This window comes from Mytilus edulis, chromosome 4 (assembly GCF_963676685.1).
Source record: "Mytilus edulis chromosome 4, xbMytEdul2.2, whole genome shotgun sequence".
In the NCBI taxonomy this organism is placed as follows: Eukaryota; Metazoa; Mollusca; class Bivalvia; order Mytilida; family Mytilidae; genus Mytilus; species Mytilus edulis.
This window is the reverse complement of record NC_092347.1, coordinates 45,157,964-45,185,553: the sequence shown is the minus strand read 5'-3', so window position 1 is coordinate 45,185,553 and position 27,590 is coordinate 45,157,964. Positions and strand designations below refer to the sequence as shown.

At 31.7% G+C, this 27,590-nt stretch overlaps 1 protein-coding gene across 2 annotated transcripts in view; it reads right to left on the bottom strand.

Annotated features, from left to right (window-relative positions):
- Positions 1-3,499: 3,499 nt before the first annotated feature.
- LOC139519758 (chitin synthase chs-2-like) overlaps positions 3,500-27,590 on the bottom strand; it is a 42,089-nt gene continuing 17,998 nt past the window's right edge. For both annotated transcript variants that reach the window (XM_071312008.1, XM_071312009.1), the window contains exons 7-30: positions 27,265-27,385; positions 26,404-26,596; positions 26,090-26,234; positions 25,715-25,940; positions 23,789-23,953; positions 23,166-23,308; positions 20,308-20,424; positions 19,992-20,064; positions 19,585-19,640; positions 18,613-18,762; positions 18,237-18,345; positions 17,926-17,979; positions 17,173-17,546; positions 16,719-16,896; positions 16,323-16,463; positions 15,162-16,111; positions 12,955-13,194; positions 12,323-12,402; positions 11,935-12,040; positions 8,896-9,049; positions 7,763-7,963; positions 7,302-7,437; positions 6,858-7,058; positions 3,500-6,311 (exon numbers count right to left, since the gene is read on the bottom strand). In XM_071312008.1, coding sequence (XP_071168109.1) covers positions 4,429-6,311; positions 6,858-7,058; positions 7,302-7,437; positions 7,763-7,963; positions 8,896-9,049; positions 11,935-12,040; positions 12,323-12,402; positions 12,955-13,194; positions 15,162-16,111; positions 16,323-16,463; positions 16,719-16,896; positions 17,173-17,546; positions 17,926-17,979; positions 18,237-18,345; positions 18,613-18,762; positions 19,585-19,640; positions 19,992-20,064; positions 20,308-20,424; positions 23,166-23,308; positions 23,789-23,953; positions 25,715-25,940; positions 26,090-26,234; positions 26,404-26,596; positions 27,265-27,385 — 6,196 coding nt within the window. In that variant the 3' untranslated portion in view covers positions 3,500-4,428. The remainder of the gene's footprint in view (positions 6,312-6,857; positions 7,059-7,301; positions 7,438-7,762; positions 7,964-8,895; positions 9,050-11,934; positions 12,041-12,322; positions 12,403-12,954; positions 13,195-15,161; positions 16,112-16,322; positions 16,464-16,718; positions 16,897-17,172; positions 17,547-17,925; positions 17,980-18,236; positions 18,346-18,612; positions 18,763-19,584; positions 19,641-19,991; positions 20,065-20,307; positions 20,425-23,165; positions 23,309-23,788; positions 23,954-25,714; positions 25,941-26,089; positions 26,235-26,403; positions 26,597-27,264; positions 27,386-27,590) is intronic.

Genomic DNA, 27,590 nt, shown 5'->3' with positions numbered 1-27,590 from the left:
TCCTTGGGAGTCAGCTATGTTTTTTTATCTTCATTTTTCATTTACATCTGCCCCATTATAGAACCATTCAGGCTAAAAGTTGGTATAAGTCGACCCTGAGGAAAACTTTGGGATGGGGTGAACGGGAGGCAACCATTAATATCTAGTCCACTGACTTTGTTATTTGAAAATTGTTTATGAAACGTACATGTTAAATTCAAATCAATATAAATACTGTAATGCATTCAAGTAAACGAAAGATATATTTTTTTTTCAGGATAATCCAATGCCAAGTTTTCATGATTCGAAAGAATTAAAGTTGAAAGTTGCAACACGTGTTTCTCCGTCTATTACAGATGTCCGAACAAAAACCTTTAAACTGATACCTGCTGAAATTAAGGAAGCTCGCTTGTCATGTTTTCAAAATTTGGTAACGCGCGTTATTCAGTGTGCACCATATTTTTTATGTTATTTCTTCATAGACAGAAAAATATTACAGTCATTCCTTAAATAGTTTTTAGCTATATGAAAAGTCAAGAGAGAACATTTTCCGGCAGAAATTTCAACGGCTAATATATCGAAACAAGCACGGTGACCTATATATTTTTTTGCTCTTTGGATTCCTATATTAATCCCCTATCAATATAAACTAGTGCTTTGAAAAGTTAATTACTTTGAAACTGAGAAGCGAACTCCCTTAAGAAGGACAATACAATCACAATTCCACAATGTGAAGCACTCACTTAATGTATGTAATATTTCTTCGGAACTGTTGTCACCTGTTAAGAATAAATGTGGAACAGAAGTACGATAGAGTATCAAAGAGACAGCTCTACATCCAAAAACAAAGTGAAGGAACTGTGACCAATTATAGGCTCCAGTACGGCCTCGAATGTGTGTAAATACATGCATCTTTATATAAAAATTAAATCTGTGTGTTTGTACAATTTTAAGTATAACGGAGGACATTTCTGAAACTTATATATAAAACAAACCTACTTCTTATTTTAGAAACATTTAAACATCCTTATACTTCATGTAGTAAGTCGAGTACACCCTATCCAGCTAAAACATGTTTCATAAGTTTTTAGGATGTGAATTTATTGAAATATATTTGTGTTATTTAGAAAAATGCCACCTTCTAATGTATCGTATATAATTTTGAAATCACCACTAGAATACAGTGAAATAAATAAAGACTGATCATACAGTTTCAAAATATACAAGCGAGACTGATCGTACAGTGAGAAATTCAAACAAGTGTAAATTTCTTATTTCTGGCTTCAAAGATCTGGTTGAAACTTTTACCCCCACTTGAAATCTACTTCATTATGTTAATTAAGTCTGGTTCATAAATGAATTTGTACACTAAGACGGTAAAAATCTTGTTTTTAGGTTCACCGACTGATTTTCCTTAGTGATGCACTTGAAAATCTCTTGATTAAGGCAAAGATATGAATAATGAATGTGCTGAATTTATTTCTAAACCATTTGAGAATATTGATGTCAGCTGATTTAATCATTAAGCAATGTTCAGATGATCAACTTTCCGTTTAATTCAGTATATCCATCAAATTTAAAATGTGATCAAAAAAGTTCTCGCTTCGAAAATCGCGACTTCCGGATAGCGTAGAGAATAGTATCTACACTGTGTATAAGCTATATCTACTATATTCGGTGTATGGAATGATTGTAAGGTGTACATGTCAAACTGGCAGGTGTCATATGACCTTTATCTCATTTTCATGGTTCAGTGATTCAAATTAAATCTGTGTTTTGGTCTCTGTTTCTCTAACACTGTTTGCAATAGTTTGAAATATTTTACGATGAACATGTCAGTCTGGCATGCTTTATTTGATGTGACCTCATTTTTGCGATTCATTGCTCAATGTTAAATTTTCGTTTTTTGTCTGCTTTTCTAATACTTTTAGCAAAAGGTCAACTAAATTTAGTGTATCGAATGATTGTAAGGTGTACATGTCTGTCTGGCAGGATTCGTCTGATCTTGGCCTGATTTTCCCCGATTCATTGATCAATGTGAAATTTTCCTGGTTAAGGTTGTTTCTTCAATGGATAATATATCAACTATATTTAAAGCATATTTAGTGTATGGAATGATTGATAGGTGTAAATGTGTTTCCAGTTTGGTTAATTTGACCCTGTCCTCATTTTCTTGGATCATGTTGAATTGATGTCATAATTGTGGTAAAGCTTTATATTTAGGACTATCAACATAATATCAATGGTTAGAAAGATGGCGATACATTCCAGCGTGTGCACTCTTGTTAAGTTTCTATAAACATTTTTTTTAGAAATTTGTCTATTTGTCGTTTACAAATTATGGCATTTTTTACCGTTTTGTATAAACAAAATATGAGCGTCAGATGATGGATATACTGGTTAATAATTTGATTAATAGACGGTTGGTTCCCGAGGCAATCACCTACCCGTGGGTTAGGTACTGTGACACTGCTTGGCATGTAAATTAATCGTTTAAATTTACTGTTGTAAAATGTATGAAATCCTTTAAAAAGTATCTCACTCATGTACAGCAAATCATGCCTACTCCAGATAAGGCGTCATATTACTCTTGATTAATTTTGGGTAGATCAGCTCTTTAACGTGTTTTTATATCAGGCGTTGGATTAAAAGATATTCGGTAACAAATTGATAACGCCTTGACAAAAACGAAAACCAACAAAATGACATACAGTAATACAAAAAAACACAACGACTGAGCAGCAACAACACCGCAAAAATATGAGGATGATCTCATGTAATCCAGAAGAGTAAAAGACCCTGCTCCACATGTGACACTCGTCTATAAAACACATTGATCAGTTTTGTCAAATTAAGATTAGGCAGCACAGAATAGCGAATTGGTAGTTGACGCTCATCTAATCCTAAGCCACCACCAAGTTAAACTCGAAGACATTACTAAATTAAACTGCAAGACATCATCAAATTATTAAAACATCGATAAGGTAGATGTTATCCTGGTACTTGATCGACGGCGAAAGCTTCAAATAAAAACACAGCATTTATGATATAAGATATTGTTACAAGTATAATCAACAGTTACATAAATTGAAAGAATAAAAGATCAAAGGACAACACTTATAACTAGAGCAAGAGGGAAACACACTCATTTTAAACCCAACTAGGGCGTTTCTGAAGGAAAACAGATCTCGCTCCACATGTGATACCCGTCTTATTCCTCATGTAAATACAAATCCGGTCATAATTTTTTATTCGGTAGGTGACATTCAACGGAAAGTGAACGGTATCATGATTACTCCTATTATATGCAAGAGTTAGTTATGAAGTTCCAACATCCTAGATCCGATCAGGCACTGCTAGTACTTTTTTATGTGTTTTCTATCAACAAAACTAAATCCAAACAAGCATTTAACTTAACTCTAGATAGTAAATCACTAGGTTCATACACAACAATACGTAGTGTGTGTAAGGAAATGTATAATAGATATGTGTACATGAATAATTTGCATCACTGGGGTGATCATATTTATTTACATTTTATTCATATAAACATTTATAACATATTTGATTGAGACATATGGTTTACATTTTGGTTCTAATCTATTAAAATGTGATTGCCTTAACATGGTGATAATGTTATCATTAAAATTACACAAATCAACCCGCATCCAAAAGCTTTATAAAACAGTACACAAAAGACAAAGACAAGTTCTTTTCTGTTACTGGTTACACGGCGGAGGCAATATCGGTGCATTTAAAACAGCATTTTGTTGTAAAATAACAATATGACTAGTGCAACTACATGTTACTACGCCCTATTTTTTGTATCATGTATTTGATATTATATATTAGCTTTACACGTATATATATATGTAAGTAATCTTTGTAATATGTGATGATTTGTAAACGTTTCCTTTAAAAATCTACATATTCTAAACTTCTTCAATTATTTATACAAACAAAGCAAACTTTTGATAAGCAGTACTTTTGTTTAAATAGTTGACTGAAAAAGCATTCCCAAATGAATAATCTATTTCTGATTTATCCTAATTTAAAAGCGAAAATAATGTCATATAATGTCAGTACAGTGTTATCATTATGATAAAAAGCTACTTATTCCGTGTTATTGAACATCTTATACCTTGTATGAGAAATAGTTGCACGTCTACATACAATTCAACACTCATATGTGACCAATGAAGAACATAGAACAAACACGAACACTAAAACTGTCTCTAAAATATTCATTCACCTACAACAGTTTGCAATTTTCTGATGGGATACGATTTTGGAAAATTCATTTTTCAAAAATGTGAATACGAAAATACCGCATTTTATTAGGTCTCTCTTTTTTTTTTAATCTAATCACTGGTAGATTCCAAAACAGATTTTAAATTGACCTTTTAAATATCTATTGTTTGTAGGCTGACTCTATTTGTTAGTTCAATGTTAAATGGTATCTATTTTAATAGCAGTGTGCATGTTTTCCTCTGTGCTATTCTTTTTAAAACTTCTTTTAAACATTTTCTCACGCATAATATCATCTTTTTGTGAAAATCGGTTATCGTCAAATCTATTAAAACGTCTTTTGTCACTATTTCGGAAGGCCAATGTACCTTGCTTCCATTTTCTATGAATATTTTCAAGTCGATCCTCAAATATTTGCTGGAGTAAAGGAATATTTGGGTCACTAGGACCACTATGTCTTTTTCTGTTTTTTGGTTCCGATTTTATTGTTCCGTCCGGTGTTGGAGGTAAGGATGGCAGTTCTTCATACTGTTCATCAGGCATATTATATGTGGTTGTTGTAGTGTCATCGTCGTCATAGTCAGGCGGTAAGTCATCATAATCAGGAGCTGGTTCCATTCTTTGTAAACGCTGAGCCTCGTTGACTACAAATCGAACAAAGTCCTCTTCTGTTTGGACTGTCTTTAACCAATCGATTCTTGTACTGGACATCAAGTGTAAGAATGTTCCCCATCGGTGCATAAACATACTGAAGAATTGCAAAGTAATAGCAATGGCAAATATCGAAAGAAAAATCAAAGACAACGGTTCGTACTTTTCTATGATATAAAAATTCTTAAGCTCATCCTCCATAGATTGTAACTGCAGTGTGATGACTGTCCATAGGAAGTTTATCATACAGTAGATAAAAACTACATTATTTTTGAGTGTAATGAGATCTTGTTTTATCTTTTCCTTGTGTTGCTTGTCTTCATTGATGGGATGTAAATATTTTCTAATCATGAATTTCCAAAAATCTGTTTCGTTCCTTGAAAGATGCTTGACTGTACCATTGCCCAAACGATCCATTTGTAACCAGTATGGGTTATCTGGATCTGGTTCCCATCCAGGAGGAACAACATCTTCGATATTCATATTCATTGATGTATCCTTTGATTGGACAGAGTTGCGACTATTTCTCGAAACAGTTCTTGCTAGACAATTGTTTTCATCAGTCTGACATGAAGCAGAAACCTTTTCTGTAGCAGCTCTTGATCCTAAGAAATTCTTTATAAGATCTCTTACATCACTGATTAAATTAGTGATTCCAAGACGATTAAGAAAGCTTTTACTTTCTTTCTTTTTCTTTTTATCCTCGTTTACACGTTCTTGCTCTTCTTCTTCTTCTTTTGTAAGTTTCTTCGGTGTTTCTCTTGTTCCCCAGGAAACGTTATTAAGGTTACACAGGTAGAAAATAGTCAAGAGAATAAACGTCGACGGTACCACCATGAAATATAAAGCACCATATACAAGACAGAAGAACTCCTGAGGATGAAGAATTCCCGCTATTAAAAATATTGTTGTTAGACCAGTTAAGAAGACTACATTTGGGCTTCCGAAATTTTCCGTAACAATACTAATGACTGTTCCAACTGTCGCTATCATCATGATTACTGCATACAGAGCTGTAATTACTGCTGCTGCCAATATCTGAATGTCACTTTTCATTGTCAGACATATTGCTAGATAAATAACAACCGGCAATAATGATAGTAGATATGACTCAAATATGCTCAACTTAAACACAGAATGGTATGACCCTGTTATCATCAAGATAACGGTCGATGGGGCTATGATAGTAGACGCCATTAGAACAAATTGATAAAGCATATATGGTCGACTGATGTTATCGTTGATTCGAACTGTATCACGCCATGAAGCTAACAAATCCATCATATTGGCCAAGGTTGAAGGAGACCATCGACGTCTTTGGTTAAAGAACTCGTTGAATGTTTCCGGGGCAAATGTAAGAGCGTCAGAACCTGCACAGTAGTCAATTCGATGTCCTTGTTGAAGCATAAGTGTACACAGCCATCTGTCCTCCCCTGAAAAAACAAGGCTTCAGATGAAAAATTCATCATACGACAGGATAGGCACAGTATTTTAAGCTTAGATCTTAATGTAAAATTTGTAAATACAATCACGCATGCATTGTATTAGACGTAATTTTAGACAATAATATTAGTACAAAACTTTTAGAATAATATTGTATATATCTTTTTTTTTAATCTTGTATGTATTCGATATAACTATATAGGGCACCGAGTTTTTTAAGCAGTTTACTAGCCCGTCAACATTGATGACAGGCTGTGAGTTTGAACCCGTTCGATTATTTGACAAGAACCACCAGTTTTCCGCATCGTTTCGGATACATGTACTCATGGTTTGTTGACTATAAAAAAAAGATATAGCCAAGAGGGCGTCGAACAACAAAAATCAATCAACGTTACTTGTTTAAGATTCACTGCTAGGCTTTAATTGCTTAAATGTACGTTTTCGTTTCCAAAATTTAAGATATAAACTATATAAAACGACGAATTAACACAGGTCTCAAAATAGTTTAGATGTATGTTTATTTTTTTATAACCCACCTTGTTCAAACTGTATGTAGTGCCTGGCTTCCGTTGGTGGTGTTGTATACATCTTCAACACGTTGTCATCCATTACAGCCGAACCTCTGAATAAACTGAAGCAACCAGGACAACAAAGTACACAACCAAAGACATGTTCTGCAGCTTTCTGAAGCCAATGACCAACTGCATACTCAAACTCCTGGTACCACACCATTGGACCTAAACAATAAAACCACACATTTGAAATTATGTAACTGTTTAGCACTGAATTTTAAATGAATTTAACAGACACCCTTATTGATATGCATATTTTAAATTGGATACAACATTATTAAGTAGCACATATAAAGCATGTATATAAATTGTCATCTAGAATTCAAAATAACTGAAATAAACCTTAAAATAAAAAATAAAAACAAGTAACATGTTGGGTTATCTGAGCGTAAGGTGATTTGTTCTTACCTGATCCGATGGGATGAATTCTGCCACAAACAGCTCCAACTTTTCTGTTTTTCTTCATCCTGTCTATCAATAGTTTTACAGCATCCGGTTTAAAATCAACATCTCCATCAAGTGTCAAAAGGAAAGTATTTTCAGCCTGAAGAATAAGATATTGAAATTCACTGTAACTTCTTTGTTTTGGAAACACAACAAGTTGCTTACCACTTGTAGTGGAAGCGTTGTTCAAATGTATATAAAGTCTCGACTTTTCATATGTAAGATCAACAAACAAATGTCTGTTATCATCAGAGCCACACAATGTATAATATGAATTAACCAAACTAGAAATAGACCAATACATTCATTGTTATTAGGGATCTTTTCACTTTATTTGTCAATAATTGCAAATGATTTGTTTTCAATTCAAAATTATTTTCAAATTTCAAAATGAGATTTTATATGTACTGTACGTGGCTATTTACCTGATCATATTGTTCCGCATTCATACGAGAAAACAGTGATTTTAAGGGTCTAGATTTTTCTTTTTTCTTTCCTTTATTCTTCTTTCTCTGTCTAACATTCTTTGACATCGGGTTTTCCTTTTCCATTTCTTCCATCATGAATTTGTCTGCTTCGTATGCACCAAACAGCTTGTAACCAAGTAAGTAGTACATGTACATCACCTTATTAAGTACAAAAATAAATACATTAATGCATCAATTAAATGATAAAGATTTTTCGAATAATGACAACGACAGTATTATCTCTACCATTTAAAGATTAACGCCTGAATTAAAAGAGGGACGAAAGATACCAAAGGGACAGTCAAACTCATAAATCTAAAACAAACTGACAACGCCATGGCTAAAAATGAAAAAGACAAACAGAAAAACAGAAAAACAATAGTACACATGACACAACATAGAAAACTAAAGAATAAACAACACGAACCCCACCAAAAACTAGGGGTGATCTCACTTGTCTATTGTTGAAAAAAGAAGTTTGCTCTCTAGAAATTAAATTATTTGGGTTGTATTATTTCATTGGCGTATCATTCAAACCATTTAAAAAAAACTATACTAAGTAAAAATACATTTTTTTATGATATATGCAATCAATGATAGTTTCACTATTTTCCTTCTTTTGTAACAGTCCACTTTTGTCTGCCACATCATATTGTCTATGATACACGTTCACCTTTTCTACTGGTTGTCAAAGAAGTACATGTCGGTTCGATGCCTCCAAAATGATATTGACTGTCCTATGATTTTGGAGACTTTGAGCATTAAAATACCTATAAAAGTCGAAATATTTGAGAAGAACTAAAACAAAAATTAAGTCTAAGATTAAATCTTCTTGTGTCTTCTATTTTTATGGATTTATGAGGATGCCTTATTCATTAGTACCTTTTTTGTGTCCTAAAGTCGCTTTCTTACTGAATATTACTGATTTTCAGTCAGAGGTTTCGATTATTCAGGAAGTAGATATGACCAAAAATTGATGTGTGTATGTTATTTAACGGACTCATACTGCAACCAAAACATTATCTGTTGGTAGTTAACCATCTTAAAGCAACAAAACTTCGAAGTGTTTATTTAAATTGTAATTCCAATACCTGTGACCATCTCTTTCGATGTCTCATCTTATTTTTGTCTTTCATATGAACATGTAATTTTGTATGTCCCGGCATGGTCCATATGAGCATTCCACCATATGGTGTAGGAACTTTTTCTGGAGATGATAGGATTACAGGACCCTTAACAACAGATCTACAAAAAAGAAAACATATTGTGTTAAAGTTATGGAAAAGAGCAAGAAACTTTTAAAGGATGTTATGACAACAATCTAAATTATACTGTGCTTGGAATAGACCACGGTATTATCTGATTGACAAACATTTTTCACATTTTTCATGTCAAGACATTTTCTATAAAGTCGACTATACGAATGGATTTCCTCATTTAAGGCAATGTAGTTACCTATAATTTCTTCCATCCACTTCATTTCACTTCTGGTGGAAAACTGTGACAGTCTTATTGGCAATACCGCATTTTCCACTTGTATATACCTCATAATTTTGCACTAATTCAAGATTCACCAAATTGTAAATCATTGTTTATTACTATTTTTATCGGTTCACAGAATGCAGTGTGATTTGGAATATTGTAATGGATCTCGTATCGAAAATGTATTGGTGGCTTATGTTAGTTAATAAACTCATCATAGATACCAGGACTAAATTTTGTATATACGCCAGACGCGCGTTTCGTCTACAAAAGACTCACCAGTAACGCTCGAATCCAAAAAAGTAAAAAAGCCAAATTAAATACAAAGTTGAAAGGTGTGATTACGATGAAATTTTTGTTTTGACTAACAACACACTCATTAACTGATAGGGCGTTAGAATTAACAAAACAAAAGGTGAATTGATATGTTTTTAATCAAGTTGACCACGTAATTACCACATACACATATTGAAAATTTAACTAAAATGAAAGGGTTTCTCTGTTGATTTAGTTGTGTCATTTATTCTGAGGGGGGACAGGGGTAAGGGAGACAGGGATAAAGGGGGTAGGAGAAAGGAGAGGAAGGCTGGGAGAAAGGAGAAAACGTTGGAGAAAAAAATGAAAAAATAAAATATCTCTCTTTTTTCCGGTAAATTAAAAAAAAAAAATAAGCAGAAGAGGGGTAGGAGAAAGGAGAAGAGGGGTGGGAGAAGGGTACCCCCTGTCCTCCCCCATTTATTCTTAGTAATCTATCTATTCTAATAGCTAATAGAAAATAATTTACTCTGGTCATTAATTGGATTCATAATGACGTAATTCAATTAAATTTTATGGCCGTTCTATGAAACATTTACTATTTTTACATGGATTCACCTTTTTTAAAGCCAGTAACATTTATGTAGAATTGAATCAATTTGAAGTATGATGTATGTAATTAAAAATATTTTACCCAACTAGAAACATCTAAATACAATATGAGTCCGAGGAGACAGGAGAAACAAAAATTCTACATCCCAGCATTTCAAAAAACGAAATAAAGGTCAACTCACAGTGTATAGTTATTAAGTTGATAGTTATTCTATTTTTTTTTTATTTCTAGTGGTTATCTATCTCATGTAAGTTCAGGACGAGTAAAAACGTTGGATTCTGATATACCAGTCAAATAGTTTATTTAATATACATTTTCATCATTCAATTGCCTTTCAAACTAATAGTTTTGTAAAGTATGTTTGTATAACTATATGCACAATTAACTTAATTTGTCTTCTCAAACTGGTGTGTTTATTCTGTAATTGTATTTAGTTTATATCTTACTTCATTATAGTATCTTAAATATCATTTAAGACATCAACAAAAAAACTAATTCACTATTTTCTACATACGGAAAGGCCTGTACCACGCGTGGAACAATGCTTTTGATATGTTTGAGCTTTCGATTTTGCCATTTGAGGAAGGACTTCTCGTTTTAAATTTCATTAGTATTCGATATTTTTGCATATTTACTTCTAGTTTAATTTAATATTAATCCACAATACCAGATTTGTTATTCTATTTATCTACTTGAGAAAAAAAATCCTCGCCTCAAAAAAAGGGGGAATTTACAGAGACAATGAATACATATTTCTTCTCCATATCTAATTGTTATTTATTATTCTTTTAATTGAAATATGTAATGTAATAATTATGTGACCACTTTACTGCAGGCTGTTATATGTATTAAAAGTAGATAAATGTCATGTCATCAGCTGTCCATTTACAGGCACAGTTATACATGGTGTTTAATTCTATCCTATTTTTTATTGTAACATGCAATAAATAACGTTAATAAATATTTTAAAAACAAAAAAAAGTTCATCTTCCTTAGAGAGAATGTAGATATTAAACCAAAACTCTTTCATGAACTGATGCAGTAAAATAAGTAAAAAAATACTACTATAACAAGGACGTGTCCTCGTGTATTTACATGTATGCAGTAAGCCCAATGCAAAGCCAATTTATCATAATTAAATGTGAATTTGTATTTTTAGAATTTTAAGTTCCCCTGTTTAATTCGATCCACATATTTCTACCGTCTTATCAGTATGCAGTTTAAGTCACTACTATAAATCATGTCCAGTAAATGTATCTCGTACTTTAAACTTGCAGAAGTGAGTTATTATGACTGTCACAGGCGAATTACAGGGCGTTTTCCGGAATAAGGTTTTAAAATAATCTTGTTTTAAAATACACCCTTTTGTCAAACCTGTCAACTACGTGGTTGTATTACGACAAAGTTCATCATAAATTGTCTTATGTCAATACCACAAATCAAATTTAAATCAATAACATTATAATTAATTCGTTTAATATATATTACATACTTTTAAAGTTTAAATTAAAATAATAAAAAAAGTGGGAGGGTTTAAAATTGAAATGCCATTCTATGTTTTAAAGATTACATATTTTATTTCTTGGTTTTAAGTTATCACATGTAAGTCACATTAATTTCTCTGTTAGTGCTTTTCATTTTTTCAAATAAATATGAACAATCTTATGGAACTTTTTCTGTTCATTTTTGTGGCCCAATCACTTTTGAAGCAACAAGTATCAAATAGTTTAACTGTATTCGGACTTTGCTGTTATCTTGACTATATACTAAATCTACCTACCTTGCTGCGTCTTCCATACAGTCATATAGTAGTCTAACAAAGCCATTTGGAATGTACTTATCCACCGACTCGTCCAATTCAAAGGCATCGTCAAAAATTATGTGCACTGAAAAAAAAGATATCGTTTTCTGTCAAGTCCATGTATTTCAAGTACGTTGATCACATTTCAAAAATTGTCCTTGGACATGCTCGATTCAATATTACTTAACAAATATAAAATGACTATAGAATGGTGTAGTTAATTCTTGCGAGAAATGAATTTCGTCCTTTTCATTAGATAATATTTTACACACATAAAACATCAACCAAGATGAGCTTAATAAATATGTTTCATTGTAGTTGACTATTATGTTTCACAAAAACTTTATCTACTTATAGCAGTTCTTACTTTCAAGGTCAAAGAAATCTGGATCTTTGATTCTGAATTTATCTTGGGCTAGTTTGCTTGCACAGTGGACATAATCAAGTCTGAAAAGATAAAATTGAATTCAAATATTGCTTATGATAAAAACAAAAAAATAGCCGTTAACCCAATGTATGAGCACAAAAAGCGTCGATGCAGAGAAATAAGAAATAGGAAAGTTTAATAAGTTACACAACATGAACAAATGCGGAATAAACTTCAGTGAGATGACTGGTATCTTTGATCAGTTCATTTGTTACTTTTACTTTTTGTTTTTTCTTGATTTTATTTCTTTTTAATGCATTTACTATATTTGAACATCGATACACTACTTTTGCATCCGATTTAGAATACATAATCAGTGTCAAAACATATACGAATGTGAAGTTGAACCTTATGTAAGTTCCGTTTGGTAATCAATAATTCAATAATATTTCAATAACTGCATTCCTGTTAGAACAATCTATCCCAATCCATCCGGAACATGAAAATATATATATAAAAAAAATGTACTGATAACTTTTTCCAAATTATTTACATCATAGTTCTGAAGTACCAGAAATATGTGTTTGTCATACGAAACTTTTTTTTTTATTCATAACTTCAATAGGACTTACCGAAATAGAGATTTGAGCAGTTGGGTCATTTCTTGTCGTGTTTCGTGCCACATTGTAGCACATACATACACAAATGGTATTCTATTGTTCACTGAGTATATTTCCTCACAGTAAGTATCATCACCGACATAACGGAAGGTATCAAATCCTGTTATCTTTATTTCTTTGTCGTTCCTTCTTCTTTTCATGGTAAGTGTAAAATCAGGGAAAATGGTCTCAAAGTGAGGTGTAATAAAAAGCCTGTTGATTAAAATTGTGAAATATTCAATGGAAATTATTAGCATGTAGATATTCTGTATCAAACTAACCACTCAGAATATATGTCAAATGTTTTTCATAATTGCTCTACATTTTAAGATGGCAATTTCTACTGTTACCCAAATGGACAAAGAAGATAGTATTTCAAATGATAATATCTTATGCGATGGGTGCATACAGCTTTTTATTGGTGATATGTAATTGTATTACAATAAGCAGTGCTTATTTTGGTAAATTTTAAGTAGAGCGGAGACTTACTCTTCTACATTATATTTTATGTATACACGCCTGCCTATCTAGTGAATACGTTTGAGTCTTCCTGATGAAGAAATATCCAAGGATTTTTTTTTAATCTAGAATGATTTGTTGCATTTCTGTTGTGGACAATACTTACTTATAGTCTTCATGGGAGGGTTATTACAAAAGCATTTTTATAATGGTATTGAAATTCCACAAATTTGCGACAAATCTTCTGCCTAAATTTAAATACTGTCAATACAAGATAACCTACAAATTGGTAAAACTTGTGTTCCTTTCATCAACATTTAACAAAAGTGAAAAAGATTGTGAATTCAACTAAAAATATTTATTAAATAAGAAATAACAGACCATTCAAAAGACGTCCACTAATCATCTTAAATTAATTTACGATTACATAATGCCAACAAACGCATACAAGAAGCATAAACAATTCTATCAATTTCTGATTTATACACATTATAGGAGGACAAAAATATAACAACTAGTACGAAATACTATAAAAACTTACACTATAAACATCGACCATTCAGAAAAATCAGATGTTTGTTCCAGGTAACATAAAGTGCAGCCTATTCATTTGAATGATTGCTTATTACTGAAACCCCAAAGTAACGGACAAATACATAAGCAGAGTAGATACATGAAACTTCATTTATTCAATTGAACTAACGACGCCTTTAAAAGAGTACTGCTCAATTTTATGTGACCGTATTCTATATCAAAAGTTCATTTTTAGCAAATGAATCATAATATACTTATGTTTTAGTTGCAGTGTCATCGAATTCATTCACTAATGAAGAAATCTTGCGAATAAGGGAGACCACTTGGACTATATATAAAACAGAGATAATTAGAACTCATATCACATTGTATCTCATCAAAACAGAGCATACGAATCGAAATCACAATCAAATTACAGGTTTATTTTATCAAAGTATTTTCACACTGGACAAATTTAAAATGAGAATTGTTAATTAATAATCTTTTCTATAGGCATTAGTTATGGTAGAAAGATGCCATTCGAAGTATAAATTTCATTTTTTGGTTAAAATATAAAATTTTAAAACGAGTGCACGGCTCTTTGTTTTGTCTTCATTACTATCATATAGAAAGACGATGAGGACTGATTGCCGTTAAATTATTCATGAATAAATAAAGGCAACAGTAGTATACCGCTGTTCAAACTCATAAATCCATGGACAAAAAACAAAATCGGGGTAACAAACTAAAACTGACGGAAACGCATAAATATAAGAGGAGAACCACGACACAACACTACAATGTAACTAACTCACACAGAAACGGACCAAGCATCAGACAAAATCCCACGAGAATAACAAATATAACATAAAAACCAAACATGAAGATATTTATAGATTATCGTTGAGATGATCAATGATAATCTGTTTATCGCTATTTTACCTATGACGACATGTCAATTTCATGTCAATTTCGTTAGCAACGCCACTAGTCTCCTTAGTTTCTAGCGATGATTCTCATGTCACTCGACTATGCTCAGAATGAAACTTATCAGTCAGCAAGATCAAAGGAAAGTTTCGTAAAATAGCGATAAAACAGCATATGACGTTTTCACGTTGGACTTGTCGTTCACAACAATCCATCCAGATCTAAAATATTTTTGAATGTGTTTTATTATATTTATACTAAATATATAGTCATGAACTTACTTTTCAATTTTTGCCATTCTTTCACATTGTGGGAACCAGATATGGGATACTGTAATTGAATAGGATAACCACAAAAGCACTGCACAAATCAATGGTATCAGCAGGGAATATAAATCCAGTTCTGGACAAAACCATCCTCCAATATGCCAATGGGCTGGCAAAAATTGGTATGAACATTGCAGAAAGACTACAACTAAGGTTAGAGGTGGTGCAAGTGTCAAAGGCAATGCAAAGGCTGCTTTCTGCATGTGTAATTTACAAGCTAGGCCTGCTAGATATGTGCAAATTATTCCTGATCCAAGCTGAATGAACATTAAGCTATAAGACACACCTACTTCTTCTGCCTTCGACGAAAAATCACTTGTCGTTGCATTGAAATCCCCTGTTGCTGGTAGAACCAGCACACTATCGTTGGTTAAAAATCGCGAAAGAAATATGCATAATCCAATTTTCAATGGACCAACAAGAACATAGGACGTTTCACGTACGTCCTGCAAAATAGATCGCCATTGCTTGAATGGTATCGTTATCTTTCCAAAAACTGTCCATTCCCCAGACACATAATTCTCCCACCAACCAATAGATATTAATACAAGTGAAACTGGCAGTTCCCATTCGCCACCACCTTCACAAATCACATAGGTGTTGCTGAAATGAGTTGCATTATATCCTGTCAAAAGGGTGTGATTCCCTTCACGAAGAAATTCTCCAATGGTGAAAAAGGGAATCGCAGACACTTGTACTAAAAATGCACCGATGTTCATCACAACAGCAACGATTTCACTTATGCTTAAATTAGGGCGCCTCTGGTGAACTATTACTTTTAGCAAACTAGGAATTTGACACACTGCAAATGTAATCACTAATCCTCTAAAGAAATCAGTCGATGGTAATACTCTGAACAACAACAGACACATTCCAAATGTTTGTAGTCCTTCAACTAACAGCAGCTAAAAGAAATAAATTATAATTATAATTTAATGTTTACAATGTACAAAATGTACAAAAAAGTCATTGAATTAAAAATATGCCAGATTTCGACAAACATTAGGAAAACAGTCTCATGTTAAGATAATTAAATGAGCTTTCATTGTAATTGTTTACTTTAAAGATTTATGTAGACTTCAACAAATTAACAGTAAACCTTATACGAGTACTTACAACAAAAAATGTCTTCATAGAGGGCCAAGTTTTACCACCAAACAGTATCTTCATGAATGAATTAAGCCAGTTCCAACCAATTGGTGCACATAAACATATTACCAACAGCACTATGTTTTCACCTCGAGCATTTTCATCTTTCTGCAAAATATTTGTATTATAAACAAACATAACAAATGGCTTTTTAATTTTTACATTTTAAGTCAAAGAATTATTTTTTAAGAAATATATGCTGTTTTAAAAATTAGAAAAAAACCGTTAACAAAGAACCATGTAGTATAAGGAAAATGGATCTTATCATTCGTATACCTCAGACCAGACATTTGAACTCTTATAATCATGCTATTACTGTTCGTGGCATTCATGTCTTTGTTAATAAATTGCAACACTATTTACCTGAGATATTCCAGATGTAATCAGAAGTAAGGACATCTTACTGGCCACAGTGCACCCTAGAATCATTACAATGAAAAATAAGTACAGAAATACTCGAATTCCTTTCATGATTTCTTTAAACACATAGTCGTTGTCCTCAAACTCTCTCTCCGAAACTTGGAATATATCATATGGTCGCCTGAAATATAACATTCGTCAGTGAATATTAGGAAAATTGTTTTGAATTACAAAAAGTAATTGATAAAATTCAGGGTGTGTTTCATTCCGTTTTGTTTAATACTAAGTCGTATAATGAAAAATAAAAATAATAAAAAACTTTTTCTCTATTCAAAATTCAAATACAGTTTTGGTTATATGTTTTATACCATAGCACATTCTCCATAAAGAAGCATGCAAGAGTAACATCTGAACGATAGCAATGTAATGTACTGCTTAATGAGCTCTTGTTACATACCACATATCGAAATCTTCTCCTACATCAACAGATGTTGATGTAGATGTTGATGTACTCTTGCTGTCTGCTGATTTCCGGATTTTTCCTTTCTGTACACTGACACTATCATTGACATCAATTGTGTCAGCAACACTTCCAAAATCAACCCTGTTTTGTGTATAAACTGGTTCAAATGTCTTCTCTGGAGTAGTAAACTCATTGGTGATTTGTTCTAATAATGGTTTACTTGGAGTACTGGTATCGACAAAAAAGACGCTATCAGTTGTCTTTGCAGAAATAATAGACTCTAAAGATTGTCTTCTGAGTGCTTCCATTCTCTTTTGTTCTTCTTGTTTTGCTATTTCGTCTTTTCTCTTCTGCTCTTGTTCTGCAATCTGAAAGAGTTGTATTTATTTTTAATTTATTGATATATGCAAAAAAATCAAACTGTGTGATTCATGATAACAATAATTTCTTGTTATGTAGATGTTTGTATACAAAAAAGCGTGTTCGTACCGTGTCACTGAACACCAATTATAATGTCAATACATACTGGCGTGGTCAAGACTAAATTAGGTTTGATGTCTTTAATGACACAATAATTATTGTTTTGTGTTCTTTATGATTTTGACTTTTGTTTATAAAAGGAATAACGTAATTGTTGGCCATATATTTAGGTTTGATATTTCGGATTTTAATTGACACTACTGCACTTATGTATATGTAAGCATAAATATCAAACGATAAGTAGAAAAAATGCTAAGTTTTACCTACCTTTTGTCTAAGAGTATCTTCAAGAAGATCTTTCTCCCAGCTTTTCATGAAGATCTAAAAAAAAAAAAAAAAAAGAGAATAAAAAACTTATGTAATACAATTGTCATTATAAATATGAAACTAACTTACTCTGTTTAAAACATTTTTCAATTTCTATTTTGTCATTTGAAAAAAATAACTTTGAGAATGGTTATCTTAAATGTACATTTTTGCGGTCACTGTAACCAATATGGTTTTAATCTCGGCAATTTTATTCTTCACAATTCTATACCTTACAAAATGTTCCCGGAAATAGAAATATGAATACATACCTTTGATTTACCGAATTGTGCTCCTTCAATGTGCGCTGCCTTAAGAATATCCACACATCTTCCAAAATCTCCGTACATTTCATCTGATGAATCACACAACATGGCAAACCTAAGCATAAACAATAAATTAAGGAAATATGCAATGTATATGTACAATACCGATTTCAAAATATACAACTAAGCAGCTTTAAAGTCTTGAAAACAGTTCTAAGAACCCGAAGAATAAAACATTGTGATTAATATTGTGTTATAATATTATGCAAAATTGGGTTTATTTCATGCTATTGGTTTTATCAACAATAAAATTTGTTTACACGAAAATGTATCACTTACACAAACTAAAACTTACAAATTGTTTATAAAACAAAATATGTACCTTGCAGCAAAATCTTCAAACTTTACTCTCACTGGATAACCATATCGTCTAAGTTCTGCTATTTCCATTAATCCGTTACATAGCATCTGTCTCCGAACCAGTTCAGTCTCAAATTTATCCGCTGCTATAGTTTTGTTTGGCTTAATGCATCTTAAATGAAAGAAACAGAGTCAGACACAAGTAAGATGAGGGCAAACATTTGAAAGACTGTGTTCACTTTTCTTTCACATCTTTATTGAGACTTGTGACTATTTCGATCTAAGTTAAGTATGTAGACAACAACCTATTGTTGGTAGATCAATACAGAGATATTATACAAAGATCAAATTCATTGTACTTATATAATAAATTTAGTACATCATGTCAAATGAATTTTGAAACGCTGGAAATCCTTTGGTTATGGTATTGCGTAAACTTAGCATACATTTAATGCAACAGTAGTTGGCCGATTTGAAGATCTCATAGATTAAAATACAAATACAAATTCTCTTCGCATAAAATATTTGTTAATTTAGTTTTGAAAACGTAGTATTACGTTGGATATAGTATAATCACAACAACACATACATTATCGGCAACAGTAGTTTACAGATGTTCTAATCTCATAGTTCAAAATACATATAGATATTGTCTTCACATCACTATCATTATTGTTATTGTTGTTGTAATGTTAATTATCATTAAAGTATGATCATTTCCCTTGTTATTGAACAACACTTTCGTACTAGTTTGATTCTCCTCTGTTCTGAACAAATTCAAATATCAATTCCGTGTGTAAATAATGACATTTAATTAAGTACAGTTTTATTTGGGTTCGTGTTGGTGAGCAGCACTCCCACAAGTTATGAATATTAAGGAATGAATTTTTAAGGCAAATAGTATATAACTATTTTTAAGAACAATAATTTCTTACATGAAACAGACCAATATATTAATATTCAAACTAATTACATTATATCAATTAAATCATACCTAACAAACAGTGGTTGGGACTGTGTCAGTTTTGTCATCAAATCAGACAGTGACCTCTAGAAAAAAAATTAATCTTGCTTAAGTCGGTAAGACTTGTAAAAGTTTATTAACCACAATTATTTCAAAGCATACTATGTACACTAACGTTTTGACACATGTCCTTACTACACGTGAAATTGCAATAAAATTATGAAACATTTTTTATCATAATTATGTTCTTCTTCTTATAACGTGATGTGCGTCTATGGCAAGAACGCCTACTTTATTGTTGATTAAATTTGTCTTACATTAGCTAACAAAAATAACTTAATGTTAATACACAATATAATCATAAAACATTTATTTGAAGAAAAGAAAAAACATTACTTATGGCAAATTGACCATTCAAACTTTATTCGAAACTGTACCTTGAAGTGGTTTGTAACAGTTGGTGATGATCTACCATTAATAGTGCTAGCAATGCTGTCGCAGGAAATACTTCTAAAATGAAGAAAAATAGGTTACTAATCAAAAGGAATTAAAAAAAGTTGGTTCATGACTTTAGAAAGAAATTTAAACTAAATTTCCTAAACACTAAAAGTTATGAAAGTTTCCATGTATTAATTGATTCACTAGAATATAACGATTTTTTTCATATACTAGTTTGGGGTAATTAAAACCTCTTCAGCTACATATATATTTTTGTATTAAGGAAATACTAAACTTTATTTTTATTTAACAAACCTCCTCTTGATGCGTAAAGATGCTTGTCGAGATAAGCTCTCCCTGAGTTTATCTGGATCTATTGCTGATGGCCAAATACTGGGTAGTCTTGGTCGTGATGAACATTTGCTAGCAAAGCTGCAATGAAAGAAAACAGAATATAAAAACAGTGTCTTACTGATCATGCTTTTTAACGAAAATAAAGGTCAGTCATTACGTAGGAAAAAACATAAGGACATTGCAAATCACAGATATTTTTTATTGTGCATAATTCACTGCTTGCCATGACAAATAAATAAAGAACATACAAAACCGATGGGGAATTTGTGTCCTCAATGCTCAGCCTCTTCAAATTCGTACGTTTTTTAAATTTTTAACTTTTGTTTGCTCTCGCAGGCCTGATGAATCTTTGGAATTCGAAAAGCGTGTCTTGCGTAGTACCCAATTCAAGCCCTTTCGTCATTAGTGAGTATTTTTTTTTAATTTATTATTGTTGGCGGCAATATCGTTACTTTCTCAGATTTCACACTCAACGTGGTCTTAAAATTATTACATGTTTGATTACAATAGAGTAAGTCCCAAAATCCTAATAGACTTTCATTAAGCTTGTAACTAGTTTTTCCGGTATTTGCTATCACTTTGTAAAATGTTTTATTCATATAAGAAAGGTCATCGTTATTCATTCAAGTGGTACATGCAAACATGTACAGGGTAATTAGTTTGATTATCACAAAAGTACTACTATCATTTCACGGTCAAACAATTCGCTCCGGTCATGTCGCATTTATATGTCAATTTTTCATAAAAAGCGCTCACCACAAAGTTGTGGCAACCTTGCTGTGAGTTGATATATGTAACAATTTATATATGAATATGAATAGAAACAAATCGGAGGCAGACTTCGAATGTTTAATCTTATAAAAAGATTCAAAATTATAAAATGACAGTCAGACATTTAGTGTTAATTATGAGTATATTTTTAAACAAAAAGGCGTGTCCGGACTGGTTCTTGGAATCAATATCAGGCTGATTTTAAATAATTGACCTTGTGACTCAACTTCCGTGTTACGTCAATTATTTCATTAACGATTCCAGTTTTTCAAGATTATTCGTGTTAATATTAATTGAATGTTTGAATATCTGTCAAATTATAAGGGGAAGCAATGTTTCTATTACTATGAAATAGCTTATTCAAGGTATATCACGTGATATTTCCTGACCATTATGACATTAAGTATGATCCTAAAAAGTGTCGTGACAACCTTAACTGTTTTAGAATAATTAAAATTCATAAGACGACCTAGCAATGTTTGCTGACTTTAATTAAAACAAATTAGGAGACACTCGTCATAATTCATACATAGAAGGTGATGATATGTCATGTTTTAGGGTTGGTCTTTTATTTAAATAAAAGGGAGTTTATTGATTTTAAATTGATTTTTTTTATATGATAAAATCTGTTGACGAAAATACCTGTAAATCAATGGGTAATTACATTAACAATTAACTTCAGATCAAAATTGTTTGTTAAATCAATTAATCAGGGCATGACTAAAAAACATGATAATTAAAATATACAGGTCTTGTTTGTTATGTATTAATTGTCATTCCCAGCCTTCATACACCTTTATATATATATTTAAGAAATTTGAAGCTTTATAAAAATAGACAAAGCCAAGGTCATAGGAATAATTTATAAGAAAAAACATATTCATGATATTTGTCAAAAAAGTTAAATGAAAACAAGACCTATTATAATAAAGTATTAAGTTTTGGCATTATGCAGTGTTTAATACAGAACATAGGAAATCAAAAGATATTTATTTTTTCAAATATTTTGTGGCTTATAATAATAATAATAACATTGCAGCTTTATATCCCTGAGTAACAACGAAAAGTAGAGATTAACAAGATTCAGAGATAGATAAAAGCAATGCTGAAATAACGAAACAAGTTACAAGTGAGGGGTTAAGCTAGCTATAAAACCAGATTTAACCCACCATTTGCTATCTTAAAAAATGCCTGTACCAGGTCAAGAATATTACAGTTGTTTTCCATTCGATTGATGTGTTTGAGCTTTTTATTTTGCCTTTGATTAGGGACTTTCCGTTCGGCATTTTCCTCGATGTTCGGTATTTTTTTAAGTTACTTTTTACATTTTATACATCATACAATTAAACATCCATAGAATGGTCAAATATGATGGTCTCGGATGAGGGGTCATTAAAACATTGAAAAACAGGGCCACCAATTTCCTAAATTTAATTTCACATAAGAGCAATTTTCAAGAAATCTTTCAATATGTACTTTAATTTATAGTATTGCCGTTAAATGTGTAAATTTTAAGGTTCTTACAAAATAATAGATTATTTCGAAACAGATCACCAAAATATAAACGCATGAAGATAGTCCAAAACTGTATTGTTATCGAAAATGTATTAGGAAATCTTTGACCAAATTCCAAAATCTGTTGGTAATATTTATCATAAGCTATTTATTGTCTTTTTGACAAATAGTAAAGGTAAATGATAAAGACTTATAATATCAACCTTCAGATAGATATAGGAAGATGTGGTGTGAGTGTCAATGAGACAACTCTCCATCCAAATAACAATTTATAAAAGTACGGAGCCTTGGCTCACACCGAACAACAAGCTATAAAGGGCCCAAAAATTACTAGTGTAAAACCATTCAAACGGCAAAACCAATGGTCTAGTATATATAAAAGATGTTTACTCTGTTAGGGATATTAGCCCTATTTCTTTATTTTTTTATGTTGATATATGCATATATCATTGTACATTTGAAGCGTTCATGTCAATTGTTGAAAGTTATTTGATTAAGAAATTATATAACAAAACTTTACAATATATACTTACTCTGAAATAGTCCCAGTTGGTGACATCGATGCAGTGAACAAGTCCTTGATGAATTCATTGTTACTGTTTAGCATACAACCAACCAGGTCAGAACTTAAATTGTCCCTGTTTCTTTCCAGGAAACCATCTGCGTTGTATACAACCTATTAAACAAGAAAATAAAACTCTAGTAATGCTCTAGCCGATATTACACAATTAAGAGTTACCGAAATGATTAGTTGCATCATTTGCCCAGTTTGAAAATTTAGTTTCAATTACAAATATAGTAGTGACAGAAAATGAAAAACTATCAAAGGCCAAAATAAATGAAACAGAAAAAGGATTCCCGACTCTAAGCTTGTATTTGCCTATCTGTCGAGAGAAAATGATCTTACTTTTCATATTCCTGTTTATAGACGAGTCTTGTGCTTTTGGTCCATCAAGTTATTTCAGTCCCCCAACTAGATCAGAAGTTTTTACTTAGACCTTCATACACTTACAAACCAGTTCTATTATCGGCATCAAAATATGTCCTTATTTACTTGTTAAATTTTACAATGATCCGTACAATCAATTTCCTTTTTTTTTTACAGCATTGAATTTGCCGTTTTCTTCTTATATATCCTCTTAAATATTGTATATACCTGTTCAGCATAATGTTGAATTTCAAAGCAGGACTTGTTTCTTAAGGATGGAATATATCGATCACTTTCACTACAATATTTGTTCAGCTTCTGTACAAAACTTTTGTCACTGGATTGTGGAAAATGAGACTCCTCGTCCATTAATGATAAGATTCCATCCGGTTTCTAAGGAAAAAATAGCATATTTTGGTTATATATCATTAGATTCCATTCGGTTGCTAAGAATACAGTAGAAAATTTACTTATACTCCCATATCTACTAGCAGATAATAAAATAACAAAAATACCGAGCTCCGAAGGAAATTCTTAACGGAAAAAGTCCTACAAGCAAATTGCAAAATCAAAAGCTCAAACACATCAAACGAATGGACAATTACTATCATATTCCTGACTGTGTACAGACATTTAAAATGGTTGATTAAACCTAGTTTTATAGCTAGGCAATGGTTTACTATAACAGCTATATTGATCTACATCTTTTTAAAAATTTATAAATTTGTAATTCTTTCAAAAACTCCGGATGTATTGATAACCGAACTTTTAATTCAATTTGTGAATGTTCCTTGTCTGATATTTAACAGCTTGGCATTTTAAAAGAAAAAACAATATTTACAGACAATTGTGCATGAAATATCAGGACGAAAACACCCAACGATCTATAAAAATGGACAGTCCATGTGGGGTCAGAAAATTTGGAATTATGAAGCAACACAGAATAATGCTAAATGACGAGTGTACATACCAACTAAACAACTTATACAAAAAGTTGTAAATTATGGAAAGGAAGAGAGTGATATCAGATGCCCTGGAAGGGCAGGTATATTCTGATGTTTTTATTCCAAAAGGGTAGGCAGATAAAAAGCATAACTTTAGAAAATATTGACTTTTTCAAACACAAATGTTTGAAATACAATTAGATAAATATGACGTATGTTTAAGATCAACCTCATTTTGCAATCACACTTTCAGTCTTCGTACCATTTCAAGAGATATGTTGTCATTTTTTATTTGCAAACACTGATTATTGATTATTTGATGGAAGTTTTTTGAATTTATGATATATAAGTAATTATCATAACTTATGCATAACAACAACGCATATCAAATATGAAATATTGGGACGTTTTCTTTTTCTTTTGATGCCTTATACATCATTCTCGTGCCAATGTAATGATGCTAATATATGCAATAAAATACTTACTCCTAGAATTTTACATATGTAATTAATTAGAATCGAAAATAAAAGTAGAAAACGACTCTAACATCTTGCCTATTCATTATTTATAGTGAATGTTGTATCATAAAATTCTTGCAAGTAATCAGTTCTGTATGGATGAGATTGTCTACATAATAAATTCATTCCGTTTAAAATTTTGAATTTAACAGCGTCAACTTTAACAGCATAACTGAGGTATCCATCATCTTAGTAAAATTCACAAATAAAATAAACAAAACAATAACAAAATTCTCAAACATGAACGATATGTGTTTCTGCACATGCCAGAAATATGAGAATATGTATAGGCGCACTGAGTGACAAAGGCTTTGAATGAAATTTTTCTCTTTTTAAGATTGTATGAATATCTTATTGCTATCCCACAACTTATTTTCATGCATTTTACTTCCTTCCGTTTCGTCCTCTGCAACTTTCAAAAAGTAAGGTATAACACAATACCATGAAGGGTAAAAAAAGATGTGAAGGATATCAAAGGAACATTCAAACTTACAAGTTTGGAATCAACTGACAAAGCCATTGCTAAGAAAAAAGGTAAACAGACAGACAATAGTACACAGAATAACATAGAAAATCAAAGACTAAGCAACGCAAGAACTACCAAAACGTTGGTACAATCTCAGGTGTTCGGGCAGGGAGGAATAGTAAAAAGTTTCAATTGATTATAATCTTTTTATGTCGTACTCTATTACCTTAAAAAGAAGATCTAGAACATCATCATTAGAGTGGTACATGATGTTTCTCCATTCTATTCCTTCTATATCGTACTCTCTTTGTTCTCTGGGAAAGATATATTCCATGAAATATTGCTGTAACCTTTCATTGGACGCATTGATGAAAAATTGGTCGAAGCTGTTGTTTGTAAAATTCTCAAATCCAGACAAGTCAAGCAGGCTTATCGATGGTCCTCTTGCCATGCTGAAATGAATATGGGATTTGTTTTACAAAAGACATATATGGCATATATTAATTTTTTACAGAATTTTAATAAGAAAAAATAGAAATTTAAGACTAGTTAAAAGTAGAATTTTTACAAAAAATGTCAAAAATAAAAATTAAATACTTACTTCGATTGACGTTTCTTCGCTGTCCATATTTTTCTGTTGATCTGTCCTACAATCCACCCAAAGAGTCTGGAGTATAAGTCCTTGGCCAAAGCATCTCTGCTGTTGTTTGCATCTCTGAAGTTTTTCCACGACTGAATTCTCTCCCCTTTATAAAAAGAAATAAATTTAATGAGTATCATATTTCGAAATACTAAATGTGTTTGTGGTGACATTTTATGTTGTCTTGAAGACAAAGTTTTAAATACTTCACAGTATAAGAACAGTTAAGCCAGCATGTGGTACGAGTAACGAGTTACAAATACAGATTAACTCACCTTTTATGTAGTTGACGTTGGAAATTAGTGCTTCAGTTAGTTCAACTTCATCTTCTATTCCAAGTAACTTAGCAACAGCATGTAGGGGATACTCGTCTGCCACTGTGACTCCATCTGTTTCCTCGCATGTTACAAACTGAATATTGGCTAGATGTAACACTGCTGCTAGGACGAGAAATATTACTGAAATGTGCTGAAATTGTAAAGCAAACAATATTATACATAGTTTCTGCCGTACATGTTCTCTGTAAGGTCATACAAAAAATAAAATCACCAAAATACTAGACTCCGAGGAAAATTCAAAACGAAAAGTCCATAAATAATGGCAATATCAAAAGCTCAAACACATCAAATATATGGATAACAACTGTCATATTCTTGACTTAGTTCAGACATTTTAGTATATAAATCTTCTCCCGTGATTAATCACTGTCTGATTTAACCATTAGAAGCTGCCAAAAGAAAACGCAAAAAATGGGTACTTATAAGGTATTCAATGTGTTTGAGTTGCTCAGCTGTGGATTGTTCAATGAGTTGTGGACTATCGCACGTCTTTTCATTATGTTCTCTTATGACCATAGAGTTGTCTGTCCATATTCTGATACTCGACAGACGCGTCTATATTTCACCAAGGTATCATCTTAACATGTCCCATATTAAGTCTTTGAAAATCTGAAAGCAAAATATAACTACAACATTTGGGATTGTAAAGCAAATTAGAACATTCCAAATGTCTTGCATTTTCATTAACCTTGTTTGTAAATTTATTTTGACTTATATATAAGGTTAAAGCTGCTGAATAAGTTTGATTGTGCAATAAATTAATGTCATATTTATTAAATAATTTAACCATTGTATTACCTCTTCAGAAAATCCTATTTCTGCCATAATTTTGGTCAGATTTGTAAACATTTGATGGTAGTATTCGTATTCGTCGTTGTCTTTGAACACACTACTACTCTGGTCGTCATCTCTCATGATCCTATGAAATTGGAAAAATTTGAATTGAATATAATGAATATTTTGCGATATTTTCCATATACACGTGCTGCCAGAGGCAAATAGGTCATATTATATTTAAAGAAAAGTCATTTTTTTAAGAACAACATTTATTTCAGTAGATTAGGTAACATGTAACACCAACGTTTCAAACTATTATTTTCAAAACTCAACGGTATTCGATAACT